The sequence below is a fragment of the Mastomys coucha genome, unplaced genomic scaffold (assembly GCF_008632895.1).
Source record: "Mastomys coucha isolate ucsf_1 unplaced genomic scaffold, UCSF_Mcou_1 pScaffold23, whole genome shotgun sequence".
NCBI lineage: Eukaryota > Metazoa > Chordata > Mammalia > Rodentia > Muridae > Mastomys > Mastomys coucha.
Window position 1 is genome coordinate 69,650,156 of NW_022196906.1, and position 21,114 is coordinate 69,671,269.

Here is a 21,114-nt window from a genome sequence, read left to right on the forward strand (position 1 = left end):
AAATCCAGGAGGCACAGAACCCCTTTTGGATTCTTATTGCCTCTTATCCTTTATCAGGATTTTATCCCGGATATTATGGATGTGACTGGAGTAGACGAGTGTGCATGGCAGTGTGTGAGATGTATTGATTTCTGCATTCTTTACTGGCTCGTCTCATTTATGTCAAATGATTATAGAACTTGGCACTTTACTGAGGGGCAGGTAGGACACGTGGGGGAAACAGAGGCCCAGAAGGTTGGACACACTTGGAACTTTGTCATCCCCAGTGGCTGATCTGGTACCCCTTAACCCCTTCTCAGGTCTCTTGTAGTCCAGGATTCTGCTGTGCACATCCTCTGTTCACTTGGATTTTTCTAGTTACCTTATTTCAGTATTGCAAGCAATCAGTAGGGAAGAAGCGGGGATCAAGCAGACACTCCTGGTGTGGTTTGTTTGCAGGCAGCTCTGGCCTGGTACAGATGCTGCATGCTAACAATGTAGGCTGTTGGTAGGAACTGCACTGAGTGGGTCCCCAGAATCTTTAGTTCCTGGATCTTTTCTCAAGGTGTAGTTATTGAGTCATACCAAATAAGCTGTATACTTCTGAAAATGATAATTGATCTGCATAGTTCGTAGACCATTAACATGCTGCTTGAATAAAAAGGTATACCCTAAAAGTATACAAAGACTTATCGTGGCCTTAACCATACTGTGTTTTGGAGAGACACAGTGGGCCTTTACCTGCATTTCCAGGCTTTTAGAAGCCATAGGGAGAAGAGCTCAAGGCCACCAGGACAAGAGAACAGGCCTGAGTCAGGCAGTGGTGGCACATGCCTTTAATCCCAGCACTTAGGAGGCAGAGGCAGGTGGATTTCTGAGTTCTAAGCCAGCCTGGTCTACAGAGTGAGTTCCAGGACAGCCAGGGCTATACAGAGAAAGCTTGTCTTTGGGGGTTGGGGGGGGGGGTGGAGATGAAAAAAAAAAGAGAGAGCAGGCCTGTGAACTCAATTTGGACATGATGTTTTGGTTTGTCTTCTAGCACTGACTTGTCTGCATGAAATCATACATGTGCTCCAGCCCCTCCTGCCCGTGAACGTTTGTCTGCCTGAGCCTCTCCCCAGGGCCAGGTGCTTGTTTTCCCCTTATAGGCCAGAAGGACAAGATAACTTGTCCTAGGTCACAAAGCTGATAAATGTGAACTGTGGTCAACTTAGTCTATTTTTTTTTTACTCTTCATATTTTTGTAAATTTCTGATCTTTAGATATAAATTTGTCCAATTTGTAAGTATTCCCCCTGCTTCTTGAGAGAGGGTCTCAGTGGTTGCCCAGGCCAACCTCAAGACCTGTGCTCTTCTTGCCTTAGCCTTGGAAGCCACTGGGATTACAAATGCACACACACACCCTCTTCCCACTCCTCCTACTTCTTGACTCACAGTAAAAACATAGTGCTGTGACCATGTTTCTTGATTCATACTGGGTTTTAGAAACTTTTTTTTATTGTGTTTATATGGATGAGTATTTTGCCCACATGTATATATGAGCATCAGATGAGTGTCTGGTATCCATAGAAGCCAGAAGAGGGCACTGAGTCCATCTACTGTGTGGGTGCTGGGAACCAAACATGCGTCCTCTGCAAAAGCAGTGAGTGCTCTTAACTGCTGAGCTCTCTCCCCAGCCCCATTTTTTTATTCTGAATTTATCATCCTAAACTAAACCCTCTAAAAATGGCTCTTGGCACAATTATATACTTTACAGTCTGAACTCTGTTTTTTTTTTCTACAAGTTAAAATATTAGATGCTAGATTGTGAGTGAACATGTTGATAAAACAGCTGTATTAGACACACTTAAATTTTTGAGACATGATATCAGAAACAGTGCTATATAGGTCTGTGTTGATGTGTCTGCACATGTATATGTGTATGTTTATACATGTAAGATAGAAAAGGTTCTTTAGTTTCACTACCAACAGTGTGTGCCTCAGAGTGCATTAGTAATGTGTCTACAAATTTACCATTATTTAAATATTCCCACTTAAATCTAGTACTTTTCCTCACAGAGGACTACACTGAAACATTCAAGTGTCTGGAGGAAACATAATTTTCATTCCTTGGATGGGACATCAACTAGAGCCTTTCATCCTCAGACGGGGCTGCCTCTCCTCTCAAGTCCAGTAAGTTCTCAGTTCCCTCACACCCAGCACCTGCAGGAAGGCATCCAGCATGCTCTCAAGCACTTCAGCTAACATTGACAGAAACATTTCGATGCCCGTGAAATAAATTTTCATTTAAAAAACTTCATGGGTTTTGATAGTGCATTTAACTGTTGTATAATAATATGGGAAAAGACGATACATTGAACAAAAATGAAATGAAATGTATTTTACTGGTATTGTATCTTCCTGAAGTTCTTTTGCTAAATATTATGTTACTAAGTGTAAAAGAAAAAAATGATTTTAAAAGTACCTTGATGTTGATGGAATGATGAAAAAATAGATTTTTTTCCTTATCTCAATAAATATTGGTACCAGCAACAGTCTTATTTAGAAGCTAGTATAAATAAGTCCATAGTTTTGAGTACATGGTTAAAATCTTCTCTTGAAGGGTTTGGGATATTGCTCAGAGACAGAATGATCCATGTAGGAATCCCTGGATTCCATCCCAGCACCACTTAGGAGGGCCACATGACTGTAAACCAGTGGCCATTTGGCTATAAGGAGAGACCCTGTCTCCAGAAAGCGGGGGTGTGTTTGAAAGAAAACATCTGGATATGGAATTATTCTCCTGGAAGTGTGCTCATACACACATCATTTACACACATGCACTCATATGTGTATACACACATGCATTTATACATATGCACACACAGAGATTCATGCACATACATGCATTCCATATGGAAAAATAGTAGAATGGAATCAGCTGAGTAGAAGTTTACTAGGTGCATAGGCAGATATTTAGAAAGCACTTTAGTGTGACAGACAGAAAGGAGAGGGAAAGGGCCAGAGAAGACAGGTACCGTGCTCATCAGGTGAAAGGGCCAGAGAAGACAGGTACCACACTCATGTGAAAGGGCCAGAGAAGACAGGTACCACACTCATGTGAGAGGGCCAGAGAAGACAGGTACCACACTCATGTGAGAGGGCCAGAGAAGACAGGTGCCACGCTCATCATGTGCAGTAGAAGCTCCAAGCATAGACCAGGCAGAGTATGAAGAGTAAAGGAAGACAGAGAGCTCTTCTGAAGTGTGAGTTATGCTGAATGGTACATGATTGGTTTGGCTGGTTTATATTTTATGGTCTGCTTCTGGGACACAGTTGAGTCAGAGAGTTTTTCTGTGGTATTAGATTGAACCCATTTAAATGAGTGCATGCTAGGAAAGCACCCTACCACTTATACATACCTTTTCCCCATTTTTGGGGTGTGGGAGGCAGCTTTACTTTGAGGCAGGGTCTCCCAGAGATGTCCATTCAGTCCTGAACTTTCTGCTCTCTTGTCTCATGCATGACCTCTGCAGCTCTTGGGGTTGCTGTCACTCCTAGCCATGATGATCTTAGCTACTTCTTCTCAGACCAGTGCACCAGCTGTATTTTACATTCGTTAATTAGTCATGCTTTACATAGATTCCCAAAACAGATCTAACTCTTGTGTTGTATCTGGCTCTACCTTTAATTTGCACTTAGAGCTTTCATTTTTAGTGGTTTTTGAGATAAGTGGCTTATGAGAAATATAATCTAGTATATGTTGGTGATTGAAAATTCAGAGTACTATTTTTCAAACCCATTCTCTGTGAAGATTATGTTCTTGGGGATGTTACAGTGGATAGGATGCCAGCACTCTTAGTTTTGTCCCTTTAGTTTCAGCTCTAAACATTATAGGCATGCATCCCCCGAAGTGCACAGATATATACAACTTACAAATAAGAGTCCTAGGATAGGAGATGGTTCGGTAGGTAAAGTTCTGAGTTCAGATCTCATTGCCTCCACAGAAGCTGAGCACTGCAGCACATGCCTATAGCCAGTGATGGGGAGGCAGAGACAGGAGGATCTCTGATGCTTGCTGAATCCATGAGCCCCAGGTTCAATAAAAGAACCTGACTCAAAAAGTAAGGATAAAGACTGACTGAAGGGCTGGAGAGAAGGCTCAGCAGTTAAGAGCACTGACTGTTCTTCCAGAGGTCCTGAGTTCAATTCCCAGAAACCACATGGTGGCTCACAACCATCTGTAATGGGATCCGATGCCCTGCTGTGTCTGAAGGCAGCTACAGTGTACTCATATACATAAAACAAATCTTTAAAAAAAAAAGTCTGACTGAAGAAGGTACCTACATTGACCTGACTCACACATATATGCACACACAACACATACACCATACACACACACACAAAGAGTCCTTGTACAGAAAATTCATTTATGCTTTAGTTTGGGGGAAAAACCTAATTTTACTTAGAACCTAGTTCAAGTACCTTTAGGAATCGCCGGGGTTCAGAAAAATATGTGACAAGCATTATTATTTGAAGTAAACTGTTGTGAGAGAATTTTTATTACTTTAAGGATATGCTTTGGATCAGTAAGAAGCCCCAGCAGGTAGAGGTGCTTGCTGCCAAGCCAGATGCCTTCCCTTGGGTCCACATGATGGAAAGAGAGAACTGACCCCCGTAGCTGTCCTCTGAGCTCTACATGTGTGCTCTAGCAAAGAAATTAATGTCATTTAAAACAACATGCTTAACTTGGATTTGCTAAGTGTTTTATTAATTTTAAAAGTAATGCTTAAAAAATAAGTATTACTTTGCCTTTAGGTTCCTCAAAGAAAAACTCAGTCAGGCTGCTTTGATCTAGACACGTCGCTGCTGCATCTGAGAAGCCTAGCCTCTAAAAGGTAATTACCTCAAATGCATGGGTGTGGAGTAGAACTGTGCAGCAGATGTGCTGACTCCAAGTCAGAGTGTAATAAAAAATCATTATCTCGAGAGACGAAGCAGTGGTTAAGAGCATTGGCTGCCCTTGGAGAGACCACGGTTCAACTCCCAGCACCCACAAGGTGATTCAAAACCATCTGTAACTCCAGTTCCAGGGACCCTGACACCTTCTGACTTCCATGGACACTTGGCATGCAGACCAAACACCCCTGGCATATAAATTTTATAAAAACAAAGTATTTTTAATTAAAGAAAAAAGAAACCCTGTTTCCATGGTGGTGCACATCCATGTAAAGAGCGAGACAGTGAGCTTGGCTGTGCACAGTCAGAAACAGCGGCTCAAGGCTTAGGCCCATCAGTTCACTGCTGATCCTTAACCTATGTCTTCTAGCCCGCATTGCCCCCCTTCTTCTCTCTCTCTCTCCCTCCCTCCCTCCCCCTTTCCTCCTATCCCCTTCTTCCCTCCCCTCCTTTCTCCCTCTCTCCCCTCCCTCTTATATCCTTCCTTCCTTCCCTCCTTTTTAAAAGCTCGGTTTTCTTTGTCAGTGATCCAGCTTGTCTTTTAGGCAAGAGTTCTATCATTGGGCTATATCTCTAGACAGCCCTGTAATTACAATCGCATAATTTTTGCCTTTGAATTCTTGTTTTCAGCTGAAAATGATGTGGAATTCAGAGTATTGTGCATTTTCAGTAGCTTCCCTATGTGGAACCTTTCAGAGAAATGTGTGTGTGTGTGTGTGTGTGTGTGTGTATAAAATTTTGTGTATATATATATGTGTGTATGTGTGTATATACATATACACACATACACACATATATATTCATTGCTGAATATTGCTAATAAACTACTTAATCTGAAATTTCAACTACAAATTTTACATTTTTTAAAACTTTTTCATAGTTTTAGTTTTCGAGATAAGGTTTCTCTGTGTAGCCCTAGCCGTCCTAGAACTCACTTTGTAGAACAGACTGGCCTCAAACTCACAGAGATCTGCCTGCCTCTGCCTCCCAAGTCCTGGAATTAAAGCTATGTGCCATCACCATCCAGCTAGAATTTTTGTATTTTAAAATTTAATAACAATTTTATTTTAGTAGTTTGAATGAAATTGTTCGGCTTCTTCTAATTCATTTTATAGATGTAAATATAAGAAAATATTGAAGTTCACGTGTTCATTCTGTCTTTGCTTCTACTTTCCAATAGCTCTCGACCATGTCTGAACATTGACGAGGACCCAGATGTTCATGAAAAACCTTTTTTGAGTTCAAGTGCTCCACCAATCACAAGTCTTAGTCTCCTAGGAAATTTTGAGGTAATGTTGCTTTGAAACTATTTTAGACGTCAGGTGCCTTAAACTAAGGCACTAGGGCTATGGTATCATTATGTCTTTAACATTATTTGTGAGAAGGAAATAAATGAATTTGACCCATCTTTCTCCTTCTCAAATGATCACTTGACTGAAGGGCCACTCCTCACACAGCATGGTATCCTCCGTAGGTAACTTCTGAGAGAGTCTTGAAAACCTAAGAGCCACCACTTAGAGGCGGTTCTCAGGAGTGAGCACCATGTGGGTAGACAGTTTCTTCACCTTTTTTTTTTTTTTTTGGCTAAACTAAATAAAATTCCATGTATTATACAACAGAAGTATATCATTTTTTTCAAGGTGACAAATGTTTGGCTTAACTTTGTAACAGGACTTTTCTATATGTGACCTGCTGTCAAGACCTTCTAGCACCTTCTAGTGGGCTCTCTCAGGGACCTTCTCTGGTAGAGATTTTCTTTTCAAATATGGCTTATTATATAACCTAGACCAGCTAGGAACTTACTACATACTCTAGGCTAGCCTTGAAGTCACAGCAGTCCTTTTTGCCTCAGATATCCAAGTGCTGATGAGCTTGCAGGTTCAAGTCCCTACAGAGAACATCTTTTCCACTTGCAAAGATAAATAGCATATTATGCGATTAGATCTAACAAACAGCAATGTTCCAGGAGAACCCAGTGGTGTCTGAGTGGGTGAGAGGAGGCACTGGGAGTGGTGTCTGAGTGGGTGAGAGGAGGCACTGGGTAGGATCTAGTAGAAAGTGGCTGGAGGCAGAGGTGATTTCAGGTCAGGTAAGAAACACATCTCTTATAATAACCATCATTTCTCAATTTGAGCCATGGTTTCTGTGTCACTCAGACTTCCAAGTGGCCACACACTACACTCCTGCCTCAGCCTTGTAACACAATGGGTTACAGACATATGCTACCACAGGACCTAGAAAACATTGTCAAGTATATCCCTAAGTAGAAAGTGAAATTAATGTGCTAAATTTTCTACCTTTTCAAAGCACGTGTTGTTATCTTGTCTTCCAGGAATCGGTTCTGAATTACCGTTTAGACCCCCTCGGCATAGTTGATGGCTTTACTGCCGAGGTGGGAGCCAGTGGGACTTTCTGCCCAACGCACTTGACTCTGCCAGTGGAAGTGTCCTTCTACAGTGTTTCGGATGATAATGCTCCCTCGCCTTACATGGCAAGTACTTTTGTCTTCTCTGCAAGAATCAGCCAGCTTAGTAATTAACATCTCTGCTTCAGTGCTGCCCTTGAAAGTGTGAAGCAGTTTCTAAGAGAAAGTTAAAGGAAAAAACTAAATACAGACCAATAAACCAAAATACTGCTCCATGACCTTGTTTTCAGCTGGCTCAAACTACAGGTGACCTGTTTTATGCCTGAAAATGGTGCTGAAATTTTACCCATTTCTACATAACTGACTAGTGACTAACATAGTCAGTCTACCTTGCTAAGTTCACACAAATTCCCCAGTGCTTACTGTGTACTCTAATGCCAGGTGGCTGCCTCCTCACGTGGTTCTTGTGTCAGTCAGACTTGGTAAGAACTGGGGACTTGGGGTGACCTGAGACTTTCCACCCCATCTTCTTCCCCCTTTTTTGATCCTGGGGTTCTGGAGAGTGTGAGCTATTTCTGATGACCAGGATCTCAGTGGCCAGTAGAAGAGCGTCTGGGAATTAGAAGATAGTCTTGAGCCTGAGGTCTTATAAGTTTACCGTTCCCATTTTCTACTGCAGTGGAGTCTGGGTAATACAAGCCTTAACCTGCCAAAGTGCATCTAAACACTGGAGTGTGTATACACACTCCTTCAAAATACAAAGGAGAGGTTTGAAGTGATGATGTAAAGTGCAGAGTCACAGTAAGTCTCACTGTGAGAAGCAGAAATGCACACAGGTCTAGACCTGCATCCCTGACTTAGCACCTGCCCAATGGCTTCCTTTCTTCTGCCTTCAGGCATTTTAAGAACATTAGTGACAGTGTCTTTTGTTAAGAATAAAAGCTATGAAAAGGGATTTCTGCATACCTGACAGGACGAGAAGCTGTACTTTTTAGGGAGCTAAATATGGCCACCTCGACAGTGTCCCCATTTGTCAAGGGAGCTAGTTTAGGTTTACTCCAGTTTTCAGCTGAAATTTTTGGTTCAGGGCCTGGCTAAGTGTTTCATACTTTTGGTAGAAAGTAATAGTTTGATGGGAACTTTGAATGGATCCTGGAAAGAGGATAATTCAACCTACCGAATTGTTAGGTTATCCTTCTAAGGAGGCCTGTCGTTTATCACAGTGGGGTTCAGGCTAGCCTGGGCTACGTAGTAATTTCCGGAAGAGCCTTGGCTACAGAGGATAATCCTATCTCAAAAACCGAAAACAACTAAAAATCAATGCCTGCAAGCCTTTTCCGTGACACTGATCTTCACTCTATCGTATTTTCCCCTAGGTCTGTTTATTTAGTAGGAATGAGTTCCCTTTGCTAGTGGCTCACTCCAAACCTTACACCACAAATCTTTCCTAAAACTTGTTCTATTTTGATAGTTTAGTCTGATTTCAAAAGACTGATCATATTTTGTTAGCTAAGACTGAACGTTTTGTTAGATCAAGTATAACACAGACCATCAGAAGTAATGCATCTTTGTGGTACTCTAATAAAAGTTAGGGCAGAAGATTCTTTGTGGTGGGATTTTTGCATCAAGCAATTCTTGAAAAATTAAGTCTTCATTTTGGAGTCAGCAGTAAGAATGTTCCAAAGATCCACAGCACAGCACTCAGCTGCACAGGAACCTTGTCTCAGAGAAACCAGTGGGGGGGGGGGGGGGGGGGGGGGGGGCGAGGTCAAGCTAGGCCTGTTAGGGGCTCATGACTGGCTAGGAGCCATTTCCTTCTGTTTGTAATTAGTCAAATTGAGGCCTGCTGCTTTTAGTTTTCCATCTACTGTTCCATACTAGTTTTTGTTGTAATTAGTTTTATTTTTGACATGGGATCCATGTCGGCCAGTCTGACCTCAAAGTCTATGTAGCTGAGGTTGGTGTTGAACTTGTGGTCTTTCTGCCTCCACATCTCAAGTGCTGGGATTACTGGTATGTGACTGTACCCAGAAATTCATATTCTTTATTATATAATAATTTAGGAATTTTTTGGTGTTAGGATTCTGCCAAATATAGCTCACCTTAACTTTACTATTACAAATATCCCAGAGGACATGATTCATTATATTAAATGTAGTGTTCTTAGGTGCAGATACTGGTATGCTGGCCCATGAAAGGAATCGATTTATATTAATCAAATCCCAGCTTTCCAGTGCTACTACTGGTCTTAAATTATTTAAAAATTGTTGTTTGGAAGCTAAAGAGAAGGTTCAAAAAGCATTTGCTCCTCTTCCAGATGACTCAAGTGCCCTGTGCCACCCATGCCCAGCACTCACCTGGACAGCTCACAACACTGTGATTCTAGTTCCTGGATCCAGTGCCCTCTCGGCCTCCAAGGGCACTATACTCAGATTCAAATACCCACACAAACACACACATAATTAAAAGGAAGAAAAAAGTGGTTATACTGGAGTGCTGCCCTAAACTTAAAATTCAAAAATCTTGAGTCACTATGGATTTAATCACTATTATCATTATGATCTAAACACTATCAGAATTGTACATTAGAGAAAGAAACACAGTCACAGTCATAGTTGTCATCATCCTGGCTCTCTCTTCTTCGTATGGGAAGGAGGTTGGGAGGAAAGACACTAACTCCTGGCCCTACCAGCGTGATTATAAAAGGGGCTGTCACTTGATAGGCTTTACTTGTTCTTTCTCCACCTAGAAGGAATGTGTTTTTCATGTAACTGTCCACTACTTGTACTTGGAAAGTGTTGTGCATATGCCTCATTGAATACACTGGGCATGCTGTGGGAATTACTGCTGCATTGCCAAGGTGTAAGGCTAACATCCGTGCTCAGTGTGTGAAGTTAGAATCATGTGTTAGAACAGGGCTCTTTCTCCACCATGGTCCGTCGCTTTTGACCTTCCAACCCAGGTCTCATGTCACCTTGTCGCGGGCCGCCGATCTGGGCCTCCCTCAACCCGCGGGAGAAACGGGGGTCCTAGTCAGGTCGACAAGGCGTAGGCAAAGAAATGACGGCAGAGATGACACATGAAGTATAAGATCTAAATGTATTTCTTAGAAATGGCATCAGACTTTTACAGTCATTGTAAAAGAGAGATGGTAAATCTGGCAGCTCAACAGTTGAGGTACATCTGAGGCTATCTGAAATATACTGGGTCTAAAGCAGCAGCTATCTCCTCTGAACTGGTGCTGCATCCGGGGGACTGCGAGAGATACATGAATCTGAGTCCTAGCCCATCTAAGTTCTAGTGCTAGCCCTTCTTCTTCTCCCAGTCCTAGTGTTAGACTGAAGTCACTTAGACAAGCTACCCCCCACACACACACCAAGGTCAGCAGGGTCTGGTAGCTAGGTGTGAAACAGGAGGAAGAGGGGTGGAGCCCACCTTGTTGAGGTATTCTTATGCTAATTCTCTGGTTCTTGCTGGAGGCAGGCAGAGGGGAATCCCGACCTAACACTTTCAGCTAACGTCCTAGAGTGAGGGAAACCCTTCAATTACTCTCTAGTATGTAAAACATTAAACAAGGATAGTAGGAAACATTGTGTCGGCCAGGAGACAATGCCCAATCTTAACCATTTACAAATCATTACTTGGGGTACCTTTATGCCTAATTATGAGGCCATGTTGACGATTGGAAAGACTAATCTGAAACAATCTGAAACTAATCTGAGTTAGGGGATACCAGCGACTGTCTGAAATCCAGGAGGCACAGAACTCCTTTTGAAGTCTTATTGCCTCTTACCCTTTATCAGGATTTTATCCCCGATATTTTGGATGTGACTGGAGTAGACGAGTGTGCGTAGCATCACCTAGTACAACAGTCCTGTGTTACACTTCCCTTGAGATGTAATGGTGGATTCATGAACCATATAGAGCACATACTTACTCTACTTATCTGCCATAACTACTGGGAAGAAAGTCCCTCAAGAGAGTAGACAGGGACAACATTGAGAAGCACCACCTGTGGCCATGCCCTCGCCCTGGTTATTGGGAAGCTTTTTGCACATTCAATCTGACTTACTATTTTTCACATTTATATTTTCTTCCCCATTATTTGGACTTTGAAGAAAAACTGCTACCTGTACTTAGGGTTTTCTTAAACTTCGCTGTACAAATAGTATCATCAGAGAAGTCCTGTTGTTGAAAGGCAGATTCTGTTTGGTAGATCTGGAGAGTGGCCAGGCAGACTGCTTTTCTAACAAAATCCTGTGGGTGTGCTGCTGCTGTTGCACCCACCCCTCTGAGTACCAGACTAAGTGGTGAACCTTCATGGTCCCTTTTAGGTTTAGTGAGATGACTGCGATTCACCTTTGACCTCTCCGCAGAACTCAGCTCTTAGACCTTCAAGCTAGTGCGCTCTGGTTTAGAGCCAAGTCTAAAGATTCCTTACCAAGTAAACAGCTAAAAGGCAATACCCCTGGGTGTGGTTGATCACAGCTGTGATCCCAGCATTTGAGAGGCTAAGGCAGGGGGATTTTCATGAGTTCCAGCCCAGTCTTGGCTACATAGCCAGGCTTTGTGTGAACAAAGAACCAAAAGAAATAGAACTAATTAGGGTATGATACACACTGTGTAATCCCAGCGCTTGGGATGCAGAAGCTTCAAGCAGTAGATGTTGAAGGCCACTGTTGGCAACATAGGAAGTTTGAATCCAGCCTGGAATATGTAAGACTCTGTGTGGAAAAAAAAAAAAGTAGGCTGAGCAGTGGTGGCGCACACCTTTAATCCCAGCACTTGGGAGGCAGAGGCAGGCGGATTTCTGAGTTAGAGGCCAGCCTGGTCTACAGAATGAGTTCCAGGACAGCCAGGGCTACACAGAGAAACCCTGCCTTGAAAAAAAAATAGAAAAATATTATAAAAAATATTCAAAGTAGCACCTTAAAAGGTCCCAGATTATGACCCAGCATGACCCAGCTGCTTCTGAAGCAGCTTTCCTCTTGGAAAACAGAGTTGTGTGGCTTGCTTTTTGCAGAGCAGGCAGCTTGGTGGTAAACCTTCATTTTTCATACTTGCTTTGAACATCTCTTCTGCTAGAAATTAATCAGACTGGAACCCAGATTTCCAACCCCACTTAGTTGCTGTCTTAATTCTTTTCTTCTGTCTTTCATCAGAAATTCAGATGTGTAAGTTGACCCACTGACTGAAGAATTCCTTCATTTGGGGTCCAGAATTAGACATCGTATACTCGTTACTTTTCCATAGTCCATGATCAATCATTTCTTTGCTTCTTCATGACCCCTCTCTCATTAGATAACAGGACTAATCCTATAGCCCTGCTTTATTTATGTTCTACGGCTAGGAAACCTGATCCTTGGTCTGTGTTTCAGTGGGCAATTCCAAGCAGTGTGGCCCTACTCCAATATGCTGCTTGGTGCAACAATGCTAGGAAGAGCAGTAGCGAATGAAGAGCAGTAGCGAATGAAGAGCAGTAGCGAATGGTTTCTTTAGAAGGGGGAATCCCACCATTTCATACTCGCAGAATGTAGCTCTTAATGCAATTTGAATGTTTTTCCTTAGAAATAGGTTACTGAGTTGTACTAAAAGCATGTGTTCTTACTTTCGTCTGTTATATGCATATGCACTCAATTTGTCTTCTTTTGTTTCAAGGGTGTGATTACTTTAGAGTCCCTTGGTAAAAGGGGTTATCGAGTACCTCCTTCAGGAACGATACAAGTGGTATGTGTTTTATAGCCTACAATTGCAATAATCATTCTCTCACACATATAGAACTTAGCCCTTTCTCCTGCTACTGCTGCTGCAACAACCTTGGTAAGTAACAGTGGGCTGCAGCTTTGTTTGGAGTTGCCATGCTCTGCCCCTGGAATGAGCATTTTGGGGGCCTCCATTAAAGGAAAAGATTAATAAACTAATAGAGGTGAATGCTTTAAACAAATAATATGAACCATTTACATGACTTAAACTGAGCTATTTTTAATATATTTAGATCCTGACCACTGCCTTCTATTAAATATTAGGCAATATTGAGATTGATCTGTTTCAAAGGAGACCCTAAAATATTGTATGTATTGCTTTGGTGGGAAAACCTGGGAAACAAAATGTAAATGCTAATGGAATGATTTCTAAAACTGACTCAGTGCAATCTGATAGGTTCTGGGGCAGAGAAGGTGGTATGCCTTCAACTGTATTCATCTAACCTGGTGTAAGAAACCCCTTCTTACCAGGGCAGACCTGTTTGACCCAGGATAACACTACAAGTCCCCAGTCTGCTTCAGATTTTGCAGACTGGAAGAATCTAGCTGCCACTGGCTGTTTGCACTCAGCCTCTGGTCCAGCCCCACAGGCGTTCTGAGCCTTGTGACCTCAAGGGGTCAGCCCTTCTGTCAGTCAGGTCTCACCTTACCAAGTCTGACTAAGCTGTGCCCCACCTGCATGTTTATCTGGCATCTCAAAGAGTGAGACAGTAGTGAGCAGGGTGCGTGTGCACCACAGAAGAACAGCTGCCTATTAAAATGTGATTTCTCTATCCCAGACATTTAAAGCTAAGGAGAGATCCTTGTCCATTCTGTAGCCCGTGGCTATGGAACCCATGAGGGTGTGTAGACCACTAGAGTGCTAGCTACAAGCTGCCCTAGTGATAAGCCATTAGCTTAGGAAGAGAAGTTCACCTCTGAGTGGTCCGTTTTAAGCATGTTTTTATTCTTCACGTGGTCTGAAGTCCTGGGTCTGCTTGTACTTAATGAATGTATCAGCCTTGATCTTAGCACGTGCTAGGTTGTAAACTTGGATCATAATGCTGATGTATTTCTCATTTTGATTCAGTGAGTGATGTCCAGTCCCTGGGACGAGCTTCTGAAAGCCTGGCACCAAGTTACCGATTGATGTGTTGGTAATTTGGTTAAAGTCAGTTCAGCAGCTTGGGTTTTTAATTAAAAAAATGTGTATTTTAAAAAATGACATTTTTTTTTCAGTTATTTATAGCCAAGTAACAATTGAATTACTCCAGTCTTCTCTGAGAATACATATTTTGGTCTGTAATAATAGTGGTAATTTGTAAAGCCTGATCATTTGTGAGTGATTCCGAGTGTGAAAGCATAGTATTGTTACAGACTGTGAATCTAATGCGAATGAGCTTTTGTTAATTTATTTCCTGACCTTGAAACATTGTCAGTAAAGTCTCCCCCTTGAATATTTGTAGCAGTTTTACAGTAAGTAGTTTAAAACATTTACTCTAAAATTCTAGTTTTACTGCACTTATATTTTTTTATTTTAAAAATCACAATCCATTAAAATAAGAAATTAAAATTCCACCTTGAGAATTTGCAGTTGATATCACCAATGAAGTTAAATGTTAGAAATAACAGAACTAGAATATCCTAATGCAGAAGACACCATGAAGAATGTACTATGCTTAAACTAGCAGAACAATTTCTGAAAATCGGAACAATGAGAAAAATGTATGGTATTTGCTATTAATATGAAATGTGTGACTAAAAATCTTGGTTTATTACAAGATTTTTTCTTATTGTCATAAGAAATGAGGTTGAATCTCTGAAAGAATATTGAATATTACTTGTCAACTGTTAGTGTTAGCTCCTGAATGGAATCTATCAAATGGAATTAAATTACTAAAATACCTGTTTAACTACTAGGAAGGTATTCTGCATCATATAAACAAATCCCTCATTTGAAGAGTAACCCTTCTATTGTTTCTTCAGACCTTATTCAATCCTAATAAGACTGTGGTGAAGATGTTTGTTGTCGTGTATGACCTACGAGGTATGCCAGCCAATCACCAGACATTCCTGCGACAGAGGACGTTTTCTGTTCCTGTTAAACAAGAAATGAAGAGAAGTATTAACAAAGAGAACATCCAGCACACAGCACAGTTGCTACGCTACCTCATACACCTGAGGTAATGTCTCAGATGAATAGGAAAGTACCTACCTTACTTGAGGACACCACAAGAGGGCATCAGATCCCATTTCAGACAGTTGTGAGCTTCGCTGTGGGTTCTGGTAGTTGAACCCAGGACCTCTGAAATAGCAGCCAGTACTCTAAACCTCTGAGCTATCTCTCCAGCCTACTAGACTTGGTTTTTAAGGGAATTTTTTTTTCTGTTTGCAAAAATGTTTTTAATTGGATATTTTATTTATTTACATTTCAAATGTTATCCCCTTTTCCAGTTTCCCCTCTGCAAATCCCCTATCCCATACCCCTCCCCTTGCTTATAATGGGGTGCTCCCACCCACACCTGCCTCCCTGCCTTGACATTCATCTACACTGGGGCATCGAGCCTTCACAGGACCAAGGGCCTCCCCTCCCATTGATTCCAGCAAAGGCCTTAAGGGAACTTTTTAATTGACTATATTAGTACCATGCACTCTGCTTAGCATGGGAGTCTCTTGACAACGTGACAATATGGAGAACATGTGGCATTCATTCTTACCACCCTTGCTACTTATTAAAATCAGGGGTTTGCACTTATAACTGTTAAATGGGGAATACTAAAAGGCAGGATGAACCCTGATATTTGAGGCTTTTAAAACCAGTTATGCTGATAGAAACTTAGTCTGAGCCATCAGCTTAATTTGCAGTTACTAGTAGCCATTTAGTAAAGTGACAAATCTGGCTATGGAGCTTCTTGTCTGTCATCCCAGAACTTGGATAGTGAAGGCAGGAAGATCAGAAGTTCAAGGCTATCCTCAACTACCTGTCAGGTTTTTAAGACCTGCCTGGGTTACATAAGACCCTGCCTGAAAAAAGAAATCTCTGGAAAAGTAACAAGAAGCAGGTAAACGTAATACACTTTACTTACCTGCGATATCTAAATGTTATAACTTGAATATATAATCAGTATAAAATCAAGATAACTTTACATTCTTTTTGTTTTAACATATCTTCTAAGTCAACAATATATTTTACCCTTGGGACAATCAATTTGAAGTAGTCGCATTTGAGGTGGCTGTTAGCCACATGTAGCTAAGTGGCCCTATTGGGCAGAGGAGTTCTTATACTTGACTCACACACTCCTTGACTGTTCCTACATGCTTCTAGACATCTGGCAGGTGACAATGCTGATGTGGAAGCTGTGTTTCAGAGATGCTGTATCCTCCAACTTAGTGTTTAACCTAGAGCTCTAGGTTGTGTAAAAGCTTTTGTTGTTGTTTACTTGTTGTCCTTCTGGTCCATGTTGCCAACATCCCTGACTTGCGATTTATGCCCCGTCCCTGTGTAGCTCTCAGGAACACTGAGAAAACAAAGACAGAAGTAATAGCTTTTTTACTATAACTCTATAGAATATTCTCAGTCACATCAATGACTTGACTCTATTGTAAGGAACCCTGTGATTCTCAGCCGTCCTTCAATATGTAACTTCAGGTTAGGTAGGGAGTGGGTTAGCCATGCAAGTTCCATACCTGAAGAAGACTGTTCCTCTCGGAGCACTGCACAGTGGACCTCTCCATCCATTGTTGTACATCCAAAAGGCCATGCTATCCTCACTGTGGCACTGCCTGACAAGAGCGCCATGGGATGTGCACATAAGCTATGAGTATGAAGAAGTGTGCCAAACACAAACTTAGAAAACTTTTTCAAAATGAGATATGTGGTCTAGTGAGCTGGACCCACGTGGTGTAAGGAAAGAACCAACTCCCACAAGGTGTCCTCTGAACTCTATTTGCATGGTGGCACGTACACCCTTCCCTCACACACAGAATTTTTTTTAAATGTTAAGAACTTTAAATATATATAAATGCTCCCAGATATGGTTAAAATCAAGTGCTTGGAGAGGCTGAGGCAGGAGGACTGACTACTGTGAGTTCAAGGTCATCTTAGGCTATAAAATGAGTTCTATGTGAGCCTGAATTACAGAGTGATAACCAGATGTGAGAAATTTTAAAAAAATAAATAAATAAAAGTAGAAGTGTAATCAAATATTGAAAAGTTAGTTGGTATTATTTGTTTTGTGGTGTCCTGGATCAAACCTACAGCCTTGTGCATGCCACTGAGTTGCATTGTCAGCCTCTCAAAGCTTAATAGCCTTAACAATGTGGAACCATCCTTCACCCAAAGTCAGCAACCTCCTCATAATTTTCATGTAGTGACTAAATATGTAGACACTATACGAAGCCTATTTGGAAAAAGTGGCATCGTCCCCAAAGCTTCCCAAGGTGAAAACTTCAGGGAGGAGGGGTGAGCCAGTCAGTGTTACACCAGGCCTTTCTATTGCTATGGAGTAAAATCCACAGACAGACTGTCATTTCTGCTGTTCCAAGGAAACAGAGAAATTAGCACTGTACTGTGTCTGCTGGAGAAGGTTAGTAGAAGATAGAAATAGCTTCATTTCAACTTTCATAGCCCCTTTTCTTCATTTCACCAATAACTTGTCTGCTGGTAGTGTTTTATTTAACCAACTGCTAATAATAGCAGTGATTGTCCCAGAAGTTGAACCTTGCCAGGCATGGTGTACATATCTGTAGTACTAGCAGCTCTAAAGAGACTAAGGCAGGAGGATTACTAAAAGTTCAAGCCAGCCTTCATTACATGGTGAGTTCCAGGGCAGTACAATATGAGTCCTAGTCTTAAAACAAAAAGTAAGCACTTGGGGTAAAGCACCTACTGCACAGATCTGAGGTCCAGAGTTCCCATTTCCAGAACACACATAGAAGCTGAGCAGATGTAGCAGCTATCTAGAATCCTTGGAGCAAGCTGGATGGCTAGATGTGCTGGTTAGTAGTTATGTCAACTTGATATAAGTTAGAGTCATTTTTGAAGAGGGAACATCAATTGAGAAAATGCTCCCACCAGATTGGCCTGTAGTCAAACCTGGGATACATTCCCTGATAGATGATTGGTATGGGGGGGGGGCCTAGATCACTGTAGGAGATGACACCCTTGGGTTGGAGTACAGTAAGAAAGCAGGAGGAGCAAGCCAATAAGTAGAATTATGCCATGGCCTCTGCTCCAATTTCTGCCACCAGATTCTGGCCTTGAGTCCCTACTCAGACTTCCTGGATGATAGACTAAAAGTTGTAAGATAAGATAAAATCCTTTTTCTCCCCAAGTTGTTTGTGGTCAAGGTGTTTAATCACAAATAGAAACTCCAACTAAGGCACTAGACCAGCCAAATCAGTGAGCTCTGGCATCGGTGAGAGACCTTGCCTCAATATGAATGCCTCAAATGAAATGAAGAGCAACTGAAGAAGGTGCCCAATGTCACCTTTGACTTTCACATGCATGCACATGCACAAATATACATGAAGAAAAACTTAATTCTTTTCTTGTCTGTTTTATTTTGAGACAGTTTTATATTATAGTCCAGGCTGGCTTGTCATTGGATAAATCGTTCATGATGGCCTCAAATATGATAGTCCTCTTGCCTCGACCTATTGAGTGATGGAATTACATGAATAGACAATTAATTCAGAAAGACTTTTAATATTCCACAGTGACTCTTTTGAGTATGGGATCCATTTTAATCTACCCTATGTCATAGACAGCTAATTTGTATGAATTCTGTCTTATCTGTCTGTCTAGAATATGCCTGACCTACAAAGCCCAAGGCTTAATCATATAATTAGCTAGTGTCAGTGGAAATTTGATACCTTAGATGAGGAAAATGTGCATGCAGCAGGGCCAGAGAGGAACAGTGATGTTGAAACCCCGACTCCCAGAAGACACAAGTCTTGGCCCCATTACAGAGCAGAGGGTTTAGGGAGTAACAAATTAGTTTTTGGCAGTTCAGACCCAGATACTGTGGGAAAGAGAATTAATCTCATGGCACAGCAAGAGTGGTTCTTCCTGCTCTCGTGAGTAGCTTTACTTGTTTTCAAGACTCATCCCCTAATCTTTCTGTGTATTTATTTAGGTTCCAGAGTTCTAAATCTGGAAAGATCTACCTCCATAGAGATGTCCGGCTCCTGTTCTCTAGAAAGTCCATGGAGGTTGATAGCGGTGCTGCGTATGAACTCAAATCTTATACTGAATCGCCAACAAACCCTCAGTTTTCACCAAGATGTTGATGAGGAGTACAACTTAAAAATATTCGCTCAGTACCCAAGCCTGAACATGAGCATTCACAGAGTGGAATACATCAAATGAAAGCCAGCAGAGCGGGGTGACCCTCCTCTGTTGTCCTGGGCCAGATTTTATTAAAGGACCCCTGAAGTGAGACCCATGACTCCTAAGTGGACTGGAAGCACCTGGGTTTTTGCCCTTTTCGTACTGTTGAAACCACTTCATTGGACAGTTGCAATAGCAAAATCCCCAGTTAGATTAGTGTTTACACATTTTATTTCTGTTATTTAATATTTAATGTTTTCCTTAATAGTCAAGTGGTGTTTGTCTCTAGTGTTCTAATGTAGCACAATCCTATGTAAAATCATACTATGTATTTTTGACATTAATGTTGAAATTGAAATATATGCGTAAGTCTTTAATTTTGTGTGGTGTGTTTTAAGTGCTGTTCCTTTAAGCTACTGAAAATGAGAATGAAATGTTGGGCTTCTTTAAGATTAATGCACTATGCAAGCATGTATGCTTTTTCTATCTCTCCAGGTTAGTTTTTATAGCACTCACCCAGGGGTTGTCCCTGGGAGTCTGACAAAGCTGCTCCCATCCTCCTGGCAAGCGCTCAGCCTCCTGCCCATTCTCATTCCTTCTAAGGTCCCCCCACCCCAGAAAACAGTCTATTTTCCCTGAATCACTACTGTAGAGGTTTTACTTTAAATTGCTGCCCCATGCTAGATAATTTTCTCACACTGTTAAAAAGAATATGTACTTTGAAAAGAAATTAATATTTATATTGTAAATATATGCAAAAAAACCTGAAATGTGTACTTGGCTTTTCTTCTTAAATGAATTTATGTGACTGTTAGATTAACCATCAGACAGTATCCCATTCTACCTCTATAGTTGCCAAGGACAGAAGCATTTGGCAATTGGAAAGGTCACCAAGAAAGGGAGCTTGGCTGGATGTATCAGAAGCCACCCGCCTCCTGTCATGCTCAGGTAGCACAGTCTTGAGATTTGTGCTGGGGCAATGGGCAGCACAATAGACAACAAGAGGAATATTTAGAGTGCAGACCAGGAGTGGGGCATACTCCATTAATCCCAACACTTGAGGTGCAGAGGCTGGAGGGTTGCTGCAAGTGTGAGGCCAGCCTGGTCTACATAGCAAGCTCCAGGACAGCTAGGACTACATAGACTCTGCCTCAAAAAAAAAAAAAAAAAAAAAGTTCCCATTCTAACTGTTCAGCACCTCACCGAGTTTCAAACAATTTTCAAGTCTCCTACTGTATATCCCTTTAATTAAAAATACACTCTCTCTGCTATGAGCTGTTAGGTCAGTCATAGCATGCTTGCCTAATATGCATGAAGTCCTGGGTTCAATCCACAGCACAGCATAAACCAGGCCTGGTGGTACATTGTCATCCCAGCACACAGGAGGCAGAGGCAGGAGGATCAGAAGTTCAAGGTTATTCCTAATTCATAGTGAGTTTGAGGCCAACTCTAGATACATCTCAAAAACAGAAAGGGTGGGGTGGAGGGAAAAAAAATTCTGATCTTTTAAAAGTTTGCATGTGCTTATGAGATCTCAAACTTAACATTTTTTGTGTGTGCAAATTAGCATGAGAACCACCAGAGAGAGCTTTGTAAGACTCTCTGTCAAGAGTGTTTCTCATGGTTTCTAATCTCTGGCTAATTCTTTAAGCATTCAGTTCTTGTACTAGCCACATTACATGTTCAGTGACAGCATTGTATGATTAGTAGCTAGTGTGTCAGGGAACACAAACGTAGACTACCACATCATCACAGAAAGTG

General features: G+C 41.6%; 1 protein-coding gene across 6 annotated transcripts in view; it reads left to right on the forward strand.

Annotated features, from left to right (window-relative positions):
• Fam214a (family with sequence similarity 214 member A) overlaps positions 1 to 20,123 on the forward strand; it is a 77,926-nt gene extending 57,803 nt beyond the window's left edge. For 4 of the 6 annotated variants that reach the window (XM_031343144.1, XM_031343146.1, XM_031343145.1 and 1 more), the window contains 7 exons: positions 2,037 to 2,150; positions 4,776 to 4,855; positions 6,097 to 6,205; positions 7,249 to 7,407; positions 12,940 to 13,008; positions 15,009 to 15,205; positions 19,160 to 20,123. In XM_031343144.1, coding sequence (XP_031199004.1) covers positions 2,037 to 2,150; positions 4,776 to 4,855; positions 6,097 to 6,205; positions 7,249 to 7,407; positions 12,940 to 13,008; positions 15,009 to 15,205; positions 19,160 to 19,313 — 882 coding nt within the window. In that variant the 3' untranslated portion in view covers positions 19,314 to 20,123. Of the gene's footprint in view, positions 1 to 2,036; positions 2,151 to 4,775; positions 4,856 to 6,096; positions 6,206 to 7,248; positions 7,408 to 12,939; positions 13,102 to 15,008; positions 15,206 to 19,159 lie in introns of those variants that run through there. The other 2 variants (XR_004111265.1, XR_004111264.1) reach the window with 2 other exon arrangements.
• The last annotated feature ends 991 nt before the right edge of the window (positions 20,124 to 21,114 follow it).